The sequence below is a fragment of the Heliangelus exortis genome, chromosome 3 (assembly GCF_036169615.1).
Source record: "Heliangelus exortis chromosome 3, bHelExo1.hap1, whole genome shotgun sequence".
Lineage (NCBI taxonomy): Eukaryota > Metazoa > Chordata > Aves > Apodiformes > Trochilidae > Heliangelus > Heliangelus exortis.
The window spans coordinates 71,774,884-71,796,236 of NC_092424.1; the positions used below are offsets into that span (position 1 = coordinate 71,774,884).

At 40.3% G+C, this 21,353-nt stretch overlaps 1 protein-coding gene across 3 annotated transcripts in view; it reads right to left on the reverse strand.

Moving 5' to 3' along the window:
* Positions 1-2,936: 2,936 nt before the first annotated feature.
* Positions 2,937-21,353, reverse strand: part of LIN28B (lin-28 homolog B) — a 100,431-nt gene continuing 82,014 nt past the window's right edge. For all 3 annotated transcript variants that reach the window (XM_071741255.1, XM_071741254.1, XM_071741256.1), the window contains one exon: positions 2,937-8,064. In XM_071741255.1, the coding sequence (XP_071597356.1) occupies positions 7,695-8,064 (370 nt within the window). In that variant the 3' untranslated portion in view covers positions 2,937-7,694. The remainder of the gene's footprint in view (positions 8,065-21,353) is intronic.

A 21,353-nucleotide genomic window follows, 5' to 3' on the forward strand; every position in this document is an offset into this window, starting at 1 on the left:
AGCTCTGGCACAGAGAGCAGCACCCAGAGGGTGTTGCAGGTGTGGCTGTAGCTCAGTGCAACTGGCAAGGACCCAAGGTGAAATACTCTTAGTGTCTCTGGATTTTGGGCAGGGATCGGGTATTGGTTCTAAAGTATGTGGTACCAGCTGGCACATGGTGCTGTGTTGGCTCACTTGGAGGCCACACATGCTGGGGAAACTTTTGAAACAAAATCAGATGCTGCACAGAATCCACTTGCTGCTTTGATGCTCATAGCTTTTAGTCTGCCCTTCAAGGATCCAAACAGCAATTGGACACAGCTGCTTTTACCAAAGATGCACTGCAGTCCTTGGTCTGGAAATGGATGTTTACTGTGTGGGCAATAGGGGAGCTCGACTATTGCTGCTTCTTGATACCCCCTCACAGGCTGTTCCTAAACTGCAGGAACTACCCATTTTTCCCAATTCTTTGGTCAGAAGGGCTAGAAAAACTTGATCCTCTTTTTTAAAAAAAAAAATTTTTATTTATTTATTTTTAAAATTGTATTATTTATTTAATCACCCAGTGCTGGAACCATATTCCTGCTCCTGCAGTTCTTTTGCTTTCATTCCCCTTGGCTTTCACTAACACAGTAACATACTGCAGGGCTTGGGGAAGGCTGGGGTGGCACTGGGGTCTGCTCCCTTTACCCTCCCAGGCTGTGGCTGCCAAGCAGAGGGTCTGTGTGAGGGGAGCCTCTCCTCCTCCTCCTCCCCACACAGCTTTGTTCTAGACAACTGCTTTTCAGAAACTCTCGGGCCTTGAAACTCCACAGAAGTTACGGTTCAGCAGCCCTGACTGTGACTTTTTGTCACAGCTGTCAGTGTAGGTCACGGGGAGATGAAAGGAGCTGGGGCTGGGTGGAAAGAAACTTGCTGTCCTTTGAGCCCCTGCCCTTGCTGTGCTGCCTTGGGGGGGAAAAAGGAGCATTTCTGCAGCTTCTAAAACACTTCTTAAATTTCATTTAAGTTACTCCAGTAACTTTCAGCCAGTATCTCCCAAAATGTCTGGTTAGTCTGATTGCCTTGAATGTTTTGGATGCTCCAACTTAAGGGTTGTTTTTCTTTTGTTTGGTTTTGTTGGGGTTTTTTGTTTTGGTTTGGTTTTTTTTGGTAGTGGCTTTAAAAAAAAAAACAGGGCACTATAAACCAGCACATTCTAAAAGGAAAACAATAGAAGCAGTTGTCTAGAATATTGGAAACTAAGAGGGTTGCAACCCTCTGCCATAGAAATCTGTGTAGTAATTTTCAAAATTACTGAAAAAAAATTGACTTTTGTGAAATGCTGCCAGTAACAGATTTACTCAGCAACAGCCAAGATGAGTCCAGAAGTTCTATGAATTGCTACTGAACATCTCTAGACATTTAGTTTTGAAGATCACAATCCAATGGCTGGATTGTTCTGCTGGTTAAATAACCTTCACTAATGGAAATGTCCACATACTTCTGGTCCCAGGCTTTTTTGCCATTTCTCCTACAGAAAATAAGGCAGTGTTCAGCTTCCAGAAGCATCCCAGTATATGCCACATCACCATTGCTATAGGCCAGTGTTGTCTGGCTAGTGTCTGGTTTTGATATCGCAGCCTTTGGACCACAGTATTCCTGACTGAAGACAGAAGCCTGATTTTAAAGCCAGCTCTGGACACACTATTATTATTATTATTATCAAAGTTGAGAGACTCTTGAGGAGGAGGAAAGCAGCAAGTTTCTGAAAGGAAAACTGAAGAAACCGAAAATGAAGCACTACCTTTTAGCAGCAGGTGATTAAAAGAAGCTGCCACCTCTTTTCTCAAGAGTGTTCTGGCCTGTTCTGAAGCCCAACTTGAAAATAGGCTTAAAGCAGCCAAGTAAACAAGGCTCCAGTTAAAGCTGAGTGCTAAAATTCAATACAACAGCAGCTGCCCTGGATAGAATAACCTGTGTCATGTGGTAGGTCAAACTAGGTAAACTACTGATACTTGCTGGCCTTGAATTTTGGATTACTTGGGAAAAAAAATGGTTTGTAGGCTGGTAAAATGGAAATAACACCATCAGTTCATCTATGTTGATTTATGAATTGTTTGACTGCTCCAGCCCTGAATATCTAGGCTAAGTGCTATGCAGCAGCCCATGGACAATTTTGAATGATCAAGAAACAAAAATAATTCAGCTGTGTGTTAACTGACCATCAGCAGCCTGAAAATGTGCCCAGGGCTCAGTGGCAACTACTCTGCAATATCCCTAAAAAAAAGAAAAAAAAAAAAAAGGGTACCCAGTAACCTGCTTGTAAGGAGATGGTCATCCTGTAGGTCAACAGCATTATGGACAGCAGATGCTGCCAGGCACAGAGGAGCAATTTGCTGAAACTGTCTTTAATTAATCAGGCTATCACCTAAATCATCCTAATAAACAGGAGCAGGACAGCCACAGAATGAACTCCATCCTCTCCACCAGTTTCCAGGTAATGGTAAATGACAGCACTTTCATTTCTACAGAAAGAAACTTCTTGACATATTTTAAATTAGCATGTGATGGATATGTACAAGCTCAAGATTATGAAGAAGTAATAAGGATGGGATCAGACTTCAATACCAAAAGCTTTTAGTCACAGAGAATAACCTTGATGTCTGATAAACTTTAATGACCACTCTACTTTCACAGAGTGTAAGTACCAAAAGTACTTACCATTAAATCTTGCAGTTTAATTTTGATAGCTGAATAGGGTTTGGGGTGCAATTTTTGCAGCATTGCTAGGATGAACCAGGTACGCAATAATCAGCTATTTCTTTCTTCCCCCAATAACAGACCATGTAACTAAAATTATCTTTTCTGAAGATAATATCCTAAAACTAAGTGAACATAGGGTATGGATGTAAAGTCTACCCAGTGACTGTACAGGGCATTATAATGCAAATAAAGAAAATCTCAAATGCACGCTGTAAATGCCAACGTTATATGTTTTATTTTTAATCAAGTAGTTCTTTTAAACCTCACAATATCCATGATTGACAGGAAAAAAAGACATTAGGCATGAAATGAGAATATAAAATACATAATATATAGAAAGGCAATCAGTGCTTTAGTCCCTCGAGACAGTAAACAGGTGAAATGACTTCCAAAACTCCAACTCACTGTCTTTTAAAAAAAAAAAAAAAAAAAATTCAAGTGATTTTTTTCTTTTATTTCACCTTGTAAACAACATACAGGTCAAAATGGACAATGAGGTAATCTATGCTACAGAAGATAATTTAAAAACACTAGATAAGACACAGTATTAAAGACATATAGAAATCAGTGTTCGCTTTGGTCTCTAGTATGGTTATTGTTATTATTACCAGAAGCAACACATACTAGTTTAAGCCAGTCTGGTGATGTTTGTCAGCCAGTTGTTGCTTAACTTAGTAATCCAAGAGGTAGTCAAAACCATTACCCTTTGTGAAGGTGGTTGCTCTTACATTTGGTTCAACGACAATGGTAGCAAATACCTTGGTACTTTTCAATATTTTCCTAAAAACACTGCCACAGCTGCTAATATGCAGCTCTGTGAGAGCATAACAGAAGAAGTGTGTGTTCATAGATCAACCTCTTGTTATCAGTCAACAGCTGTAACAGGGGTAACACAACCAAGGGATCTTAAAGAAGAGGCTGCTGATATACTAAGCAAAAAACAAGATTGATGCATTATTTTAAAAGGCTCTGCTTGTTTCTAAAACAATACTCAAATCTCATTAAGACTTCTAGAAAATTAAAATCAGTGCATCTGCACAAGTACATATCTTCCCAATTACTTTTATATCTAGCACAGGGGAATACATATATATTTTTTATGATAAACATTTCTTACAGATAAATTAATTAAATTAAATTTAAGACTCAATGAGATTTCCCATGTTCTTTTATAATTTTTCTTACAAAGAATGTTACAAGATCTATAAACACTTTTTTTATGGGGCTCTATTCACAAAACTAAGTAGGACTATGTAGGAATTCCAGGATAACACTGGTGCAGAGTAAAACTGGGCTGAAAAAGGTGGCCTCCAAATGGAAGAGGTAGGATCCAAAAGTGGTGTTTGGCACTCCCTGAAAGCTGGCAAAAACCACAATATTGCAAATGGTATTCAAATGCCAGATAGACCATCACCTGCAGCAAAAAGTTATTTGGCTCTTTCTCCAAATACAAGTCTTCCTCATGGCCTAACTTCTGTGGCTTGTAAATAAATACCATGACTTCTCCTTGGGGGAGAGTAAAAAATACCTCGCAATGTCCCTTACAATCACATTAAATTGAGTTTTTTGGGATGGCAGAATGGGAAGGAGAGAGATTCTGGTTTCAGATTTAACCTTATCTCCACTATTGTTAGGAGAAAAATGCATCTCTCTGAGCAGATCCCTGAACTACTTTACTCAAATAGGTTCTATTGTGAAGTATTCTGGCAAGGACAGGCTGGTGAATAGGTGAAATCTAGGCTGAGCCAATGCTGCAGAATATTAATTTTGCCCTTCGAGATGAAGGAAGAATCCCAAATTCAGTCTGCACCTCTTCCTTTAAAGGTTTCCTTGCTTATTTGGAGCAGCCTATTGAAGGAACATAATTAGATTTTTTTTTCTACTGCAGCTCAGTGCTAAATAGTTACCTGCCACAGCTTGTGATGCTATATGTTTAACTTAGGCATGTACATTTTTGTCTCTCCTGGAGATACATTTATTTTCATGAACAGTGCCCATAATCCTTTAGACAGAAAAATAAAAACTTTCAAAGAAATGTTTGGAAACGTCTCATAATTTTAAAGGGATGCTTCATCTTAAACAAGTATTTGTGTAATGTATGCAGTGGTGGGCTATCAAGTTATATATTTAGTACAGATAAAAAGTATGTACCATAGATCAACAGCCACCTTTAAGGCTAGAGCAGCACAAAGGTGTGTTTACGCAGTAAATATGAGGTAGCCTTTTGCTGTAAACAGAATAATATTTTTATTGTCACCTATGTAAACAAAGTGGGCTTGTTGCTTTTGTGTTTTTATTCTTTTCCCTCTGCCCCACATCCCCTATCCCTCCCCTCCTAGAAAAGCTAAGCATCAGTAACTCCGACTGGAAGTCAGTAGGAGCTGTGGTTGCCCAGCATCTCTGAAAACTCAGACCCTGTGAATGTAAAGACACAGAAACCAGTACAGAATACCACTTCTTCATTTCACAGGAACTGATAATACAAAATGCTGAGATCTGATTATCAGAAATGTAGGTTTATGTCAACTCAGAGGTAGTTACTAATATCAGTACATAATACTTATATAGAGATTAAAAGGTCTAAGACTATTTGGTTTGTTCTGAGTAAGCAGGTCTGTAGACTACTCTGTAAAGAAAAAAATAACATTACATGGTATATTCCCTGAGCAAAGTTCTTCGTCCTGAGTTGTTATGTAATAGTGATAACATTCTAATATATAAAAATAAAACCTTAAGCTTTCAACAATAAGATAGGGTTTGGTATGTGCTCTTAGCAGTTCAGTCTGACTTTGGTGCACACAGTGATTTCAAACAGCACCAATAAAAATCTGCATGTTGAAAATATTTCCTCATCTCAGCTCTGAACTTCTTTCATATAAACAGGGAATGACCAGTCTGCAAATCCACAATTGCCTATTTCTATAAGGAACTTTGGTTTAAATTCTCAAAGTGACCTAAGTTTTGCATCTTTGTTGTTTAACCTGGTTTTTAACACCGGCTAGAAGGTTAAGCAATGCCACTTTGATTTGTCTACATAATTTAAATAAGTTTACTATCCTTACGTAAGGCAAGGAAGTTCTTCTCTATAGATACATCACATTCAATATCGTCAAAGGTAAGCTTTGCATTATCATACTGAGAACTTCAGTATAAACCATCAAGGGTCTCGCAAACACTGGCAAGGAATTCACCCAAAATAGTTTCCTTGAAACTGTGCCCTTCACTGAGGTGTTTGATTAACACCTGCTTACTGAAGCAGCAGCAGCAGCAACAGCAGTTGAGTCTCATCTGTCAGGAGAAGTGGGAAGGGGAAGGCCACGTAAGGAGCCAGCTGCATATCTGTTGTAACTACTGGCTGCAGAAGAGTTACCAGGAACTGGACTTTGGCTGGCTATAGCCTTTCATGCAGACTGTTTCTTTAGTTTGATTATCTGAGCTTAAACCTACCTGACTCCTCCAAGCTTTGACAGCCTGTGTTTATTGCCAATATTAAGGATTATACAGGTTTCTCTCATTAACTTACATCCACAACAGGATTTGTCACAGTAAGTAATCTTATGTATGACTTGGTAATTCAGAAGTTACAAATGGAAAGAGACTTGAAGTTTTGATAGGCTTCAACTCCATTAACTCTGACCATGGGCTGCAGCCCAGCAAGTCTCACTCCTGAGGCCAGTAATCTTTCTCTTTAACACAGAAGTGTGTGGTCTCAATGCACTCAGGAACCAAGGCTGGTCAGCAACAGCCTTCAGCTCACAAGAGGCAGCTGATACCCAGGACTTCTGGCAAATTTGCAGGTCCTTTCAGTAAGGCTTGTCTGCAGCAGACACCTGCCCTTTTTGATTGTGCATGTGCTGTATTATCAGCAAGGGAGGCTGGCTGAGCAAGCCCAGGTATCTATTTACCTTTATTCTTAAGAAACTACTTATCTCAGGATCTCATTAGCTTTGCATTTTGCTTTCTTTAAAACCAAAAAGACAACAACAAAAATCCCTAGGGATTTATCTCTGTGGCATATCAACTGAAAACTAGTGGGAAGCCCCTTGAAATTGAGGGGCACTACTTTGGACCAAAAGAAGTTGCTGCTGCTGCTACTGCCACTGCCACCAAGCTCCTCTAAATGTTCACAAAATACAAAGGGTTAAGCAGGATGGTATCCTGATACCACTCAAAAGGGTCTGTTCAGTAACAACTTATACATTCTCTCCCTACACAACAGTCATCTAAATTACAGTTACAACCATATCAATTTAACAAAATGTTTTGAGAAACCAGCACAGAAACTATACATTCATTGTCTTTTCTGGAGTTTAAACTCCCCACCAACAAAGGCTGGTGGTAATGAGAGCTGTGTTGAGCCATGACACTGACCTGCATGGGCACAGGGAGGGGAGAGGTTTTGAAACTTTGTGGAGATGAGAAAGAAAATAACTCAAATTGATGGCATTGGGGATGTCTTAGTATCTTTAGTACCATATGGCAGCTTAAAAATATTAAAGTATCCTTTGGTTCACAAGAGAAGCAACAGTCTCGATCTCAGTTCTGTGTGTGGTTTTTCAGGCTTGGTTTGGTTTGGTTTTCTTGTTTGTTGTTTTGAATATGTATGGAAATAAGTTCTAGGAATGAGTTCAGGATCATTTGTGATACTGTGCCTATTGCTTCACAGTAATGTCTTGTGGGAGCTGGAGAGTGGTCTGATGGAAAAATATATATTTGTAGATATGTACACATACACACACGCGCGTGCACTCAAACCCACACATACAGAAGGTAAAACGTAACGCACCCTGCTCAAATGTATTTTACTTGGAGTGATTTGTCTATCAAAGAAAAAAAAAAACATAATTCACAGTTCCTCAACAGTAGTTAAAATTCCAAGTCAGCTACTGATAATGAAATTATTTCCCCTGTACTTGAATGAGGTAGACATCCCAAGAGGATAAAGAAAACGGAAAGTTATGACAAATGCCTTAAGTTTTTTTCCTTTTCTGAACAGAAGGCCCCTTTCTGCTTGGCTCTTCGGGTGATGCAGACAACTTACTTGACGAAGCTTCCTGTGGTGACCTGCCTGAGCGCTCCGAGATCTCCGACCTGCCCTCCTGAGAGTACGATGGAGACGAGTAGCCGTGCGTTCCTCCCCCTTCTCTTGGGAAAGCAGAGGTGGAAGGTTGAGGTTCAGCTTCATGTCTTCCCTGAGAACTAGTGGGCTGCTGAGAGACAGTTTTATGGGGGCAGTTCGCCACCATGTGCGTGATGCTCTGACAGTAATGGCACTTCTTTGGCTGCGGAGGTAGACTACATTCTTTAGCGTGGTGGTCGAGGCCACCACAGTTGTAGCATCTAGAACCAAAGACAAACCAATAGTTACAAAATGCAGAAACCAATAGTTACAAAATGCAGTTGTGGCATCTAAAACCAAAGACAAACCAATAATTGCAAAATGCAGTTGTAGCATCTAAAACCAAAGACAAACCAATAGTTACAAAAGGCATCTTCAAATGGTAGGATCTGGTCTGTCAGGTAAGCTCAGTGTGAGCGTGCACAAGGTCCACTGGTGAAACAGCACTGACATCCCACTGCTGAAGTACATCTCGGTTTTGCTTTTTAAGTCACTTGGAAGGTGCCATTTGCCAAAAAAATTACTCGTGCTTCGGACCGGGAACCTTTTACCAGGGATCCCGGCCTGCCACCTCGGCTCTCCCCACGGGGCCGTGTCCCGGGGCGAGGCCACCGCCTCCCGGGCAGGGCCGCGGCCCCCGGCCCCACTAGAGGGCACCAGATATCCAAACATTCCGCAGCCTCCAGCATCGCTGTTTACCCAGATATTTATAACTGCTAAAGATCTGCGAGTACCACCAGTGTGGTTCTACGCCGGCCAGGATGGACACCTCTAAGAGAGGCGAGGAGAGGAGATCGGAGGAGGCAGTCCCCAGCGCCCGCCTCCTCAACCTGAGGCGGCCTCACCCTGCCGGCGCCCGCCGCTAGTTCGGGGCCATGAAGAACCTTGCAGAGAGGAGATGCTCTGCCTCACACACCGAACGTGTCCTCCTCAGGAGCAAAGCTGTCTTCAGCCAGTGAAACCCCACCGTGGAGGTGCCCTGTCGCTACCCGGGCTCTCCCCCCAAGGCCCGGCACCATCTCTTCTCTTCTCTGGCTCAGCCAAAGCACGGCGAGCAGGGGCGGGGGAAGAACTTCCACGGTGCTTATGTTGCAGGGGACTCATAATGGCATTTATGGTTTCGATTCAGAAGAAAATAAACAAAGCCCTGGCAAGAGTGATAAAACAGGGTTTGTTTGTTTTCTCTGGTAATTCTCAAACGGAGTGCAAGTGATGGTGACCCGGAGTGCCATCTTCAACAGAGAGCCTGCGGGCACAGCATCCTCAAAACTGGCTAAAATTCACTAAATGCTCCTCTATTACCCCTGTTAGCTAGGAGAGTCCTGTAAAAGAAATCTTCAGCAATTCTTTACTAAATACTCTCGCTTTGTACCACACACCAGGACTGCCAGTCCCTTGATTACATTATTCTAACACACAATATGAAGAAATAATTACACACCTTTGGCACAGTGACCCTATGCTATGCTGGTAATGTTCACTGCACACTATTTTCACTATTTTTCTATGGTTTCTGTTTGTTTTATTAAATGTCCACTGAATGCACTTAATTTAATTTATTATTTATTATAATCTAACATGTTACTGGAGAGAACTAAACCAAGTTTGTGTTTTGTTTTTTAATTTTCCCTTGACTATCAGCTATTTTTAAAAAACCGGTTACACAAATACTTAGGTCTGGTGGGGTCAACTGAAGGATTACAGAGGACTGTAACTGTAACTACATACGAAATAGTGCAACATGTTCTGGCTCCAGCCCACATCAAAGTACTTCAAATTTTCAGATTCCTGGGAAGTAACAAGGCACTGTTTCAGCTAATATTTAGTGGTCACTACTCATCTATACAAATCCAAGAAATTTCGTCTATGCAAAACTGTACATACAGCTGGAGTCTCAGCTACAGAATTTACCTTCCAAAGAAATGCTGATAAAACCTGTGTAATTTTAAAAAAAACTTTAAAATGGCTGTTTACATTTGCAAATGCATTCCAAGAAACCATCTATCAGCACCTCTCTCTTTGTATCACTTCTTCAATACTAGTAAGATCATAGCCACATCTTAATTTTAACAGACAAATTAAAAAAACCCAAAACCAGCATAAGCTGCCCAGGGCACATTGTCACGTCAAAATTTAGATAAGTCAAATGATGAAGAGAACTTTGTTAGTCTTTCAGGAAACATTTTAATTAAATTGTCATATTGTCCCTAAAAACAGTAAGAAACCAAAGCCTTTACAGGAAAAGGTATACCACTTCTATGACAAGTGCTGTAACATTATTATAGGTGAACTGGCTCCATTTTTACATCACCACACACTGAAGTTTTATGTGATTTTTCAGTGGAATGTGGCCACTATGCTTACACGAGTCTGTCTGTGTATACTTCAGAATAATCTCTAAAGAGACACAGATTATAAAACTTTCTTTGAATCAAGAAGAAAACAGTGAGTACAAGCACTGTTGTAATTTTAGTATTTATTTTCCTAGCAAGGACATCCTAAATATGTTGTAAAATAGAAACATCCTGATTTAAGATCAAGCTTTCCCCCGATAAATAAATAAATAAAAATTTATTAAATTATACCCATCTGACTACTTTTGTCCAAATCATTGCAGATATATTCCAATTAATGATGCCCTGCTCAACAGTTGCATTCAGCCTTCTTAACTGGCATTCAGTAATGTTTCCCTGACAAGCTTTCTAAACACTTTCTGGATAAAATGATAAGGAAGTAAAACTTGCCATTAGAGAAACAAAAGAACAGTAACACAAAAACCCTTAAGTATTTTATTTTAACCCCCTTCGATAAATACATCTAATCATTGACAAATATGGTAATTATTATAATTTAGGTTATATTAAAGAATGATGTTTATTATGTTCTTCATTGGTTTCTAGCAGTGTACTTTTTCTGGGCTAAGTATAGTGTAAAACAGTATAACATGGGAATGTGCAAACACTCTGGAAATCATGCAATTTACCTTCATTAAGGATAGAGAATTTTATAGCTGCTGTATTTGCTGCAGCAACTGCAATGCATTTGCACTTGCTTCTTTCCCTTAATACCACATGTATTTAGAATGGTTAAAAAGTAAAAAGTTTGAAAATGAACAGGTTAAAGGGCCTTAGTATCAGGGCAGGTGGATAGCTACGGACAAATCAACTTAATCAGTCACCATGGTATGTGCTGGGTTATCCAATTTAGCAAACTATTTCACCTCACCAGTTGACCAAGAAGCTGCTCTCAGGGCCCCTGCTTCCACTCAACGAGGCCTCCATCCCCTTCCACATATGTATTTATCAGTACATCCCACTTGCAAAAGATTGTAATTCCCTGCATTAGTTCAAATCATCAGTAAAATGTCACCACAAAAGAAAACTCTGTAAGAGCAGTTGGGACTAAAATATGATTTGGCTTTTCAGGAATGTTTTTTGTTACCAACTCAAGCATCTGGCTAAAGTGTCACATTAGAATACATATGTGCCAGTCGGGGTCTGCACGGACTTAAACAGGAGGGTGGTATTTCTTCAGTTCTTTTAACTATTTATTCATTCCTTGTCAATCACTCTTACCAGGAGAACAGATCACACCCTGCTCTGAAATGCTCTCCCTCTCAAAGGATTTACACCAAAATGGAAATGGTCAGCCACCTCAGAGCTCACAATTGATACCACATGGCATCACCCATGTGCATTAAGGTATGGTATTATTAACCCTTTTGTCCAGAACCCTTCCACTCTTTGCTGCTCTCTTCCATATACACTAATGTTACAACATACTGAAACCTGATAGCATATAATACCTGCACGCAAACTTATACATCCACACCTCTATGCACTTAAAAATATAAAAACCAATTTACAAGCCAATTCCTGCTAAGTAAATTAGAAAATTCTCATTTGAGTATACTCTCAGGAACTCTAGATTAATTGTATTAGTCTATAACAAGTATTAACCCATCACAAGCATTTCATTACTTCAGAAGCACCATGGCAATATTGTATGTCAGCTTAAATACAACATAAAAGTTTATATGTAAATTATATCATGAGATGAATAATGCATGGAAAGTATTTAAAATTGTGATTATAGTAGAAGTAACCCTTACAAAAAAGCAACAGCAAGAAGGATTGTTAAAACAGGGCTGTCTTTCTCACAGTAGGCTCCCATGATTTACTAGGAGCTTCAGATTCAGAAAATGATGCAATAGAGCAAGTGAGGAGGAATCCTTTTTTTACTGCAGCACAGACAGGAACATGTGATCACAGGGTGATTTTTTGATATAAAAAGATAAACATTCAAATAAAGGAACACCTTGAGAACTTGTCTAGCATAGTGTTTCAATATTCTCAAGACATCGGTAACATGAATACCTACTAATGAAGAAAGAAAAGAGTATATAGTAAAGTTAAAAAGCCTCCTAAATTTTTTTCCACTAAGTTTTTTTGTGATTGCACAGAACTGTACATATTAAAGGAAGAATGAATAACCAACAAGAATACAGACTCCAACATAAACTATGCTGTATTAATTGCAATAAAAGGATGACTGAAATTCATTAGAAGTACTCAATATCACAACCAGATGCAAAATAAAATACTCTCTAGTCTTCAGCTTTTTTCCTTGTCCTGGCAGTCAACGCCAACCTAGGAAGAACACAGTAACACTATCCCTCTCTTAAAATGACAATACTTATGCCTTGTATAAGTATTCACCACTAATTCACATTCACCACAAATAACAGCTCAGCCGAGCTAAGCAGCAAGGAGAGCAAACACAACTTCTTGCTTTTTCATTCTGCTTTACAGTATGACTTAGATAATAATCCAATATATATATGACAAGTAGAGAATAATTGGTGCAGCTCCACACTATTATCTGCTGAGAGAAAAAAAGTTGTAACTCAGATGACTCACTTTTTCTTAGAGGGAGGAAACGGAGGGGTTAACATGTAACAGGGATAGCCAAGAGAAGAAAGGGGGTGTAGAGTCAGAAGAAGACTAAAATAATTCACCAGGATATTCCCTGAACCAACTCCTCTTTTGTTTTTCCTTTTTGAATAGAATTAAGACAACCAAAACCTGCATCTTGGCAAACAATGCTCCATCTAGCAATGTTAATGATTTGAAAAATGGCATGGTATCCCTAACAGTATGATGTTTTTACAATAAACTGAATGACAACTAAACAGATAAAGCAAACGTTTAGAATACTAGCTAAGCATGATATCTTTTTTTTTTAGTAATCACTTTCATAACATATCTAAAGAAAGGCCAGTTCTTGCAGACAGATCACCTGAAATACCCTCTTTTGCTGTAAAGGGTGGTTCAACTATCCACAACCCAACAAAAATATAAATTTTAGACAAAACTAAGATGGTTTACTCTTTAAAGGCTTCAGTGATTTGTCTTGAGAATCAAGCTGTGGGGCAGTGCAAGGGGACACTTCTTGCTAGTGGGTGTTACCACAAAAGCTTGGGGAGGCCTGTGCTTGCTCAGGCACCATCTGGTGCAACTGAGAAACACTTCCAAGACCTCCGCAGGTCTGAAAGAGGCTTCTAGACCCTCGAGGATCTGTTAATTTCATATTGACAAATACAAGTATACTTTCATTGATTATTGAAATATTCCAGTAACCAAACCCTGCATATAAGATCTGTCACAGCAGCACTCCAGACTGACAGGCTCACAGCTGACTGCTGATAAATGGGCATCTCCCATATTTTACTGTATTATAAAGAGGACTAATCACTTTTACTTAATACAGTTAAAATATTAAAAATCTTTGTTGCTGAGAAACCTTCACTTAAAAGTAAAAAGTTTTAGTAGTCTTTAAAACTGTCATTACCCTTCTGCCTTTAAACAGATGGCACGTGCAGACACCCTTTCAGCACAAGAAATGCTGCAACTAAGTGTGAGGCTGCAGATGCTGCAACTTAAAAACAGACAGCAAGTCCCCCGGAAAATAAAAATGTTTGGTCTGCTGCCAGGGCAACAAGCTGCAGGAGGCAGGAGAGTAGAAGCAAGACGAGAAGCAGCAGCAGCAGCAGCATCGCTCGGCAGGGGTGAAGCAGGAGGCGATGGGGACCCCGGCCGCACCCTGAGCAGCAGCAGCAGCACCTGCCACCAGCTCCTAAGGCATTCCACTCCTCCCTCCACCCCGGGGGATTCCCTTGCAGGCATTGTTTCGGGACATTTCTCCCTCCTCCGGGAACCTTTTAAGCGGCACTGAATCCCAGGAGAAATAAAGCTGACCCGTGTTTTGTACAAACATCACGGGGCGCAAGGACGGAGCCTCCCTGCGCTCCCTTCCCTCGCTGCCGAACCGGGACCCGCAGCTGCCCCGCTCCCCACACCCAGGGGGATTAATACGCAGAAACGCGCCCCAGGTTTCTGTTTTTAAAGGATCCAAACGAAGTGCTGGTGAGTCAGAGACATACAGATTCTTGCACTGTACCTACACGCCCTGCCTGCAAGCCCCGAGAGGGAAATGGTTGCGGTGCTTCTGCTCACACGCATAGTGCTGGGGTTTATGACATTTGTTTATTAACTTTTAATTGTTAAGGTGTAGCTGAATGCAAGAGAGAGTACAGGCAACTGAAAACACCACAACAAGGTATTAGTATTCAAAATACTGAAACAAACACACACACATATATATATATGTAAAGGTAAATCATCTTGTTAAATAAACTAGAGAATGGAGCAATTAGCACCTTCATCGGAGCATTTATGTTGTGTTTCAGCAAGCAAGCAGGGTCACGCTAAGGCAAAGAACTTCACTAGCATCCTCATTATCAATCCATGAAAAAGAAAAAAAAAAAGTTTAATTTTAAAACTGTATTTTTTAGCAGAGTATGCTGGAAAACTGTGCCTGATCAATACAGAAAGCAGTCCACATCAGATCCACATCTAGGTTTGTGCAGAAGAATAAATACTTCAGTATTTACTACACTGAACCCCTCATCCATTCAAAACACTGTGCTGAAGCACAGTGTAAAATTAATTGCAGGATGTTGTTCTCCAGTAAAAAATGAAGTTTGAAAATTTCCTGTGCTTTACTACCTTCTTGAGATTAACAGAAATATAATAGTAACAATAAAAAAGATAACCTCTCCTAAGAAAATAAAATTGTTCATCTATTTCTCCTACAAATCCTACAACACATAACATACCAGAGATCGGACATTTTCAATTTCCTGAGAAAAACAAGGTCCCTCCATTTTTTACGCTCACCTTCTTCCATCTTACAGATATCTCCTGTAAGCTGACACAAACCCACTGTCTGCAAGGCTTCCAAGAACACTGGGTTGAATATTGATGATGTTTACTCTTGTTACAAATAAATAAATAAAAATGCTCCGTTGTAAACTCATCAGATCGACCAGTTTTCTGTGGTTAGTTCTGAATCAATCTATTTTCCCCGGTGTATTGCAGAAATCCTATCAATAGGTTACGGTCTTTTGTTGCTTGGGTTTCCCCTCCCCCCCACCCCCCAACAAAGAAGCTAACAAACAACATGGGGCATTTGCCTGATAAATCAGGCCTTGGAGGATACAATTTAGCTTAAGATCATGAGGAAATTAATTAGTTTGAAATCCGATCATTTTCCTGGAAGGTGGGGTTTTTTTTAATTTTTTTTTTTTTTGAGAACCAAGAACAAAAATGAAACAAAAAGGTGGTTCGAAATGCACAAAATACAGTATTTTTCTCCACAAAAATGGAAAAGACTACACAGGCAGCAGCTCCTAAAACTAACCTCAACAATATTTTTTTCCATTCTCCCTTCCATTCCATGAAACCTTATCTCTGCTATCCACTCAGCCCTCTTTACAGGCATGGAGGAAAATTATTTTTCACATAATCACACAGACAACCTCATGAAATGCATCCTCAAGAGAGGAATGCTTTGGATGGACTTTCATTTGTAACAACAAAAGGGTTTTCTTTATAGTGAGAGTTAAGAACTCCTGAAATAACAATATACAAAGCAAGGTCTTTTTTCTAAATAACATGAAAGGCTTTGCTCCAATGGCATCCACACAGCGTGGAAAGAATGTCTATATTTTAATGGCTTTAACCCATCCCAATAAAGCAGATAAACTGTCACTGATTTTATGTTATCTTTTAAACAGTTCTATATCAAAGATTTCAAATTATTTCAAATAAGTCTACAAGTGTTAATCTTTTTGCATCATGAAAACACACAGAGAAGTGCCCTCAACCACAGATTTCCCTTGTAAGCCCTAATTTCAGGGGGAATGATAATTTAACACAAGATTTTAAATTACACCAGTTCTAAAAACACTAGGAATTTTCCATACTTCATGCTGGTGGAAAGGCTGACACAAAGATTTGCTCTGGGTATCCCTACAGTGTATACCCAACATTTGTAGCCTATTACCCAAGTTAGGTGGGGGTGCAGTGCTGGGGGGGCATGGGGCTGGCCAAAGTGCACCTTGTCTGGCTGTGTTTGAAACCCTTCCTCAGTGTCCCCGTTTACAAAAGCACAGTTCAGTAACACCGGAAGCCTTCACAGATGTGGCTTGAGCCTCCTGGCCATGTGGATAAGGATCAACTCTTTCTGAGTCAGTGAGGTGCTGTTCAGGAGCTAAGAGGCCTGCCTCACCTTATCTGCCTCCCAACAGAGCTGGGTTCCAGGGTTTCTGCATCCACTGAGCAGCTAATCCCCAGATGAGATAAAAGGGTAGTAGGTAACTGGGAATTAGTTCTTAAAAGCCACCGTTTTCCTTTTGTTTCCTATTTATCACTAACATTAGGAGCAAATACAAGTAACACCAACTCACCACTACAGCAGGAAACACCAAATGGCATCTTGGCACTAGTAGTAGAGGAAGAGGAGGACTGCTCTGAAAGTTCATAACTTATTCTTTTTCCCCAAATATCACTTTAGAGTCATATGACTTTAGGTACCACTTACAAATCAGTGCCATACACAGTGTCAGAAGTACAGGAGTACAGGCTGACTTAGATCCTGACTTGAAATGTATTCACCTCTTACATTCACTAAATTAGATGACTTGCATGAATGAATATAGGCCTCACAAGTGTTAAGGATTGACCACCAGCTTGCATCTTCATTTGACTCTTCAGAAGTAAAGGGACAGTTGCTGTCTGACACACTCATTTTGAGGAGGCCGTGCCAGCTCTCCCTACAGGGGTTCCTTCCAGAGCTCATGGAACCAACAGAGTAACTCATGTCAGAGGAAACACACACAGCGCTTCCTTTGCCAACTGTGTAACAAAAGGACTTCAAACATGTAGTTGGTTTTCCTTGAAATAACAGCTACAAATTTACATGTTCAATGCCTGCAAGAATTAAACCACTTAGATGCTCTGTAGCCACATTTTACCAGTAAGGAAAATCTGTATCACTGTGATGCAATGACTGAGAAAAAAACACAGTCAGTTCCTAATTCACTTTTCCAAACTTTCTGCTTAATTTGCTAAAATGGAGTAGCCCCATATAGTGACACTAATACTACATGTCTGTGTTCAGCATTTCCCCTAACATATTTTTAGACTTTTAACATCTTAAAGAAAACAATTTCAAAACTTTCCATGTCAAAATGCAGAAGCGACAGTAAAGCATGAAAAAGAGGATTTCAGCTGCAACATGATTAAGCCTCATATGTTAAAGCTTTTAATTCCCACCTGAGGCAAGTACTTCTGTAGGCCCACACTGCATGATCCCCAGGAATTAAAGTGAAATAATGCCATTTTCTACTACTCCACCCTATCTCGCCACCAGATTTATCTGTGTTAATTCTTCTTATAATTGTGTACATAAAATAAGAAACACAGTTGTGCATATAAAGCCAAGATTTTTATTTCAAAATTTGGCATTTCCTTTTTCTTAATTTGGCCTCAGGATGGCAAATCTCATGCACAGGTCTGAGTTTAATACTTCTTTCTCTGAATTCTGGTTATTCCGTGTACATTAAAAAATAATTAAACATAACTGAAATAATTTCACTGTATGTGGTAAACTAGATTACTTTAGCCCTGTTGTGATTACATAGATTAAATTATATCACTCCAGTAAATTTTTAACAATTAGGTTTTTAAAACTTTATAAAATTTTACAGAGAATTTTTGCTTCCATAATTTTGTTCCTAGCATTTTTATGGTTTAAATTCTGCTCTCAGTCATGTGGGTGTAAATCCCAAGCAATTCTGATTCCTTCACTGAGCTTAATCACCATTAATTTTAGTAATGTAACTGCAGAAGAATTTCCCACTGTGTGTGAATACTGAAAAGTCAAAACGCAGTAAGTAGCCACAGCTGTTTTCAGAGGTCAGGCTGACATAAACTGAGAGGCAACGTAGGCTGAAGCCCTCAGTTCCACCAGTAAATTTGTGTTTACTGGTTGATGTTAACACTTGCAAGTATAATGCAGCATAAGCTGAAAAAACAAAACTGAGGAACGACGGCCAAGCTAGAGGAATGATATGTTTGATTCTTATGCCCATTTATGCTCAGCCTTTCAAGTTAAGAAAGAATGAATGAACTATTTAAAAAGCAAGAATGTTTATAAGCCAAGTATCAGTTTTTCTGACATGACTGATGAACCCTGCATCAGGAGATGTAGATAAAGCAGGAACCCTAGACTAAAGTAAAGTATTTGAAACCAAAGAACAATTCAGATAAGGGCACCCCAGTCATCATCAGTGCAACAGGACGGCATATTACAAGTCGGATACTGAGTGCACTGGCCGAAAAAAATTGTACAATGGATAATGCTCACCAAGCACAGCACAACCAGCTATCTGCAGTTTTGATCAGAAATTCATACCCAGGCCACAATTTCAATTATGGTAGCCTTGAATTCACAATTTCGAAAGCAGTCACAAACCAGAAAAATGATTAATGCCAGTATTGTGTCTGTGCCTTAACAATTCATCTAATGATGAATTCACAGCCTTCCAGTGATCCTGTGGCACTCACTGTGCAAGGTGGGAAAAGTGTATGTTAAGACTGGAAGCCCACAGAGGCAGAAAAGACAACACATTTTTAATACAATCCCTCAAGTTCCTAATGATGAATCACATCTCTCTTTGGAGTGGAAGGAAACACATGCGTTTCTGCAGCCACTTATGTGAAATGTTCACAGGCTAGGAAGGTATGGAATTTCTGTAGAGGAAATGGTTATGAGTTTTTCTGTTTTGGAGGGCAAATCCCAGCTTCTGGAAAAATAAAGGATTACTCAATTAGTGGCCTGTCTGCTCTCCTCTGCTTCCAGATTCTGGGGGCAGGTTAGAAGACATGGAAAGGACTGCAGTCTTCTGCAGTGGGACATGGGACGAACTGCAGTGGATAGGAATGGAACATATGACAAATCCATAGGAACCCACAGGATTTCATTAACTCTAACTGAAACTCGGTTACTTCCTGTAGTGATTTTTGGCCATACCAATACAAAGTTACGGACAAAACTCATATTGAGCAGTTAATTGCAGTGGCAGATCTTCCACAGGAAAAACTAAAGAGTGTTATTCTCCTACAAGACCTTAAAATACCACAGCTAAACCAGCTGGGGACAGTGCATTTAAATTCACAGCTAAACAGAGAACTGGATATGTTTTTTTTTCCATTCTGGATAAATGCCTGTTGCTGGGTAGAGGGAGCAGGGAGCTCACTGGCAAGCAGAGCAAGGGCAGAGCAAAGGACCCCTGCTCAGCATCAGGCTGGAGCAGGGCCTCTACCACCCAGCCAGTGTCCTCCATTTGCATGAACTCTTCCTCACAGCTACTCCTGAGGGATAGTTTACAGGTGCCACAACCCTCAATCTGTGCAATAACAAATTGTATTGGGTGTTAGGGTTAGGTATCTATTACTGCACTGCTGTAAAAAACACTCCACCAGTCTTAGGAGCCACCATACACTTTGTAGCTGAACTCTTCACCCTGTACCATCCAGAGCCTCCCTTGACGCCTGTGCTCTCCAGGCACAGCCTCTCCTCACATCTCGTGGTGCTGCTTCCACTACTTGGCGTAATCCTCCTACAAGTGGTCAGTGACATCTGTTCCCCAGAGAGCGAAGATGAGAAAACCCTGTCTCATACCTACAATCTACTAATCCTTTTTTGAAAGGCTGAAATACAACCATCTGGAGATCATACCAACCTCCTGACAGAAGGAAGATTTACATCCAAACATGGACTTAAGCTCTGTCAGGGGAGGTTTAGGTTGGATATTAGGAAAAAATTCTTTACAGAGAAGGTGATCAGGCATTGGAATGGGCTGCCCAGGGAGGTGGTGGATTCTCCATCCCTGGAGGTTTTTAAGAAGAGACTGATGTGGCACTCAGTGCCATGGTCTGGTAACCACAGTGGTAGTGGGTATGGGGCTGGATTTGATGATCCCAGAGGTCCTTTCCAACCTGGATTATCTCTGTGATTCTGTGATGTCTTTCACACTGAAAGATGTATGTGGTGAACCCTAAGGACCTTCTGTGTAGGTTACAGTCTGCTCACTGGCTTGGGCCATACAGGTTAAGGGGAGGGCTTTGGAGCCAACCTGGTAAATTTGTAGGGCTCAGCTGTATGCAAGAGCAATGAGTTGCTGGCTGTCCAGTATAACCCCCAACTGGTGTAAGACACAGACAGCAAACTGTCACCTTTGTTATGGCTATTTCACTGCTGTCCAATTACTGGGATGAAAAGTCACACACAAGTTGTGAAAAGTTATTTCACTTATGTCTATAAACATTACAAGGAAAATGAGGGTTATCAAGAGCTTAAGTGGTCTTCATACCAATGCAGAAAAATGCTCCACAGGTCTTATTCATTCCTTATTGGCAGGAAGCACAAAAATTAGAATCAGGTGCAGAAAACACACGCTTTTTACATGGTGCAAGAGTCTGAACCAGAATGTCTTCAACAAACTACTGTGATTAGCTTTCATCCCAGTTTCACACAAAGCTTTGCACAGTGAGTGCCACTGCTGCTTGCTGTCTTGGCAGCATCAGCAACAGCTCCTGGGGTGTCCTTCTGTTTCCACTCTGTACTGTGATCCAAGCCAGCAATAATATACTCTGCCAGGCAGAACATGAACAAGTGCCAGGGATCCTGCCTGAATGCTGCAACCCATTCATAACCACAGGAGTGACCAGGACTCCAGCTCAACTACTTCACATTTCATTCAGACTTTTTTTTGGTAGTATGAAAATAAATGGAAGATAATCAGCCCGTAAAAAGCCCCATTTTTGATAAGAATATTTCCAAAGACATATCATAGAATCATAGAATTGGCTGGGTTGGAAGGGACCTCAGGGATCCATCAAGTCCAACCCTTAAATATGATCTGCTTCCAAAAGCTCCTGAGCATGATCCATGCCGTGACTGAAACAGCCAATTCTCATCAGCTTTTTTGGTTGTCATCTATTTTTTTCAGTTTGTAGTGTTTGTTGACCTTGCTTCCCATCACACCTGAAGTTTTGAGGCGAAATTATAAACCACTGCAGTGGCACAACTGTAGCTGTGATAA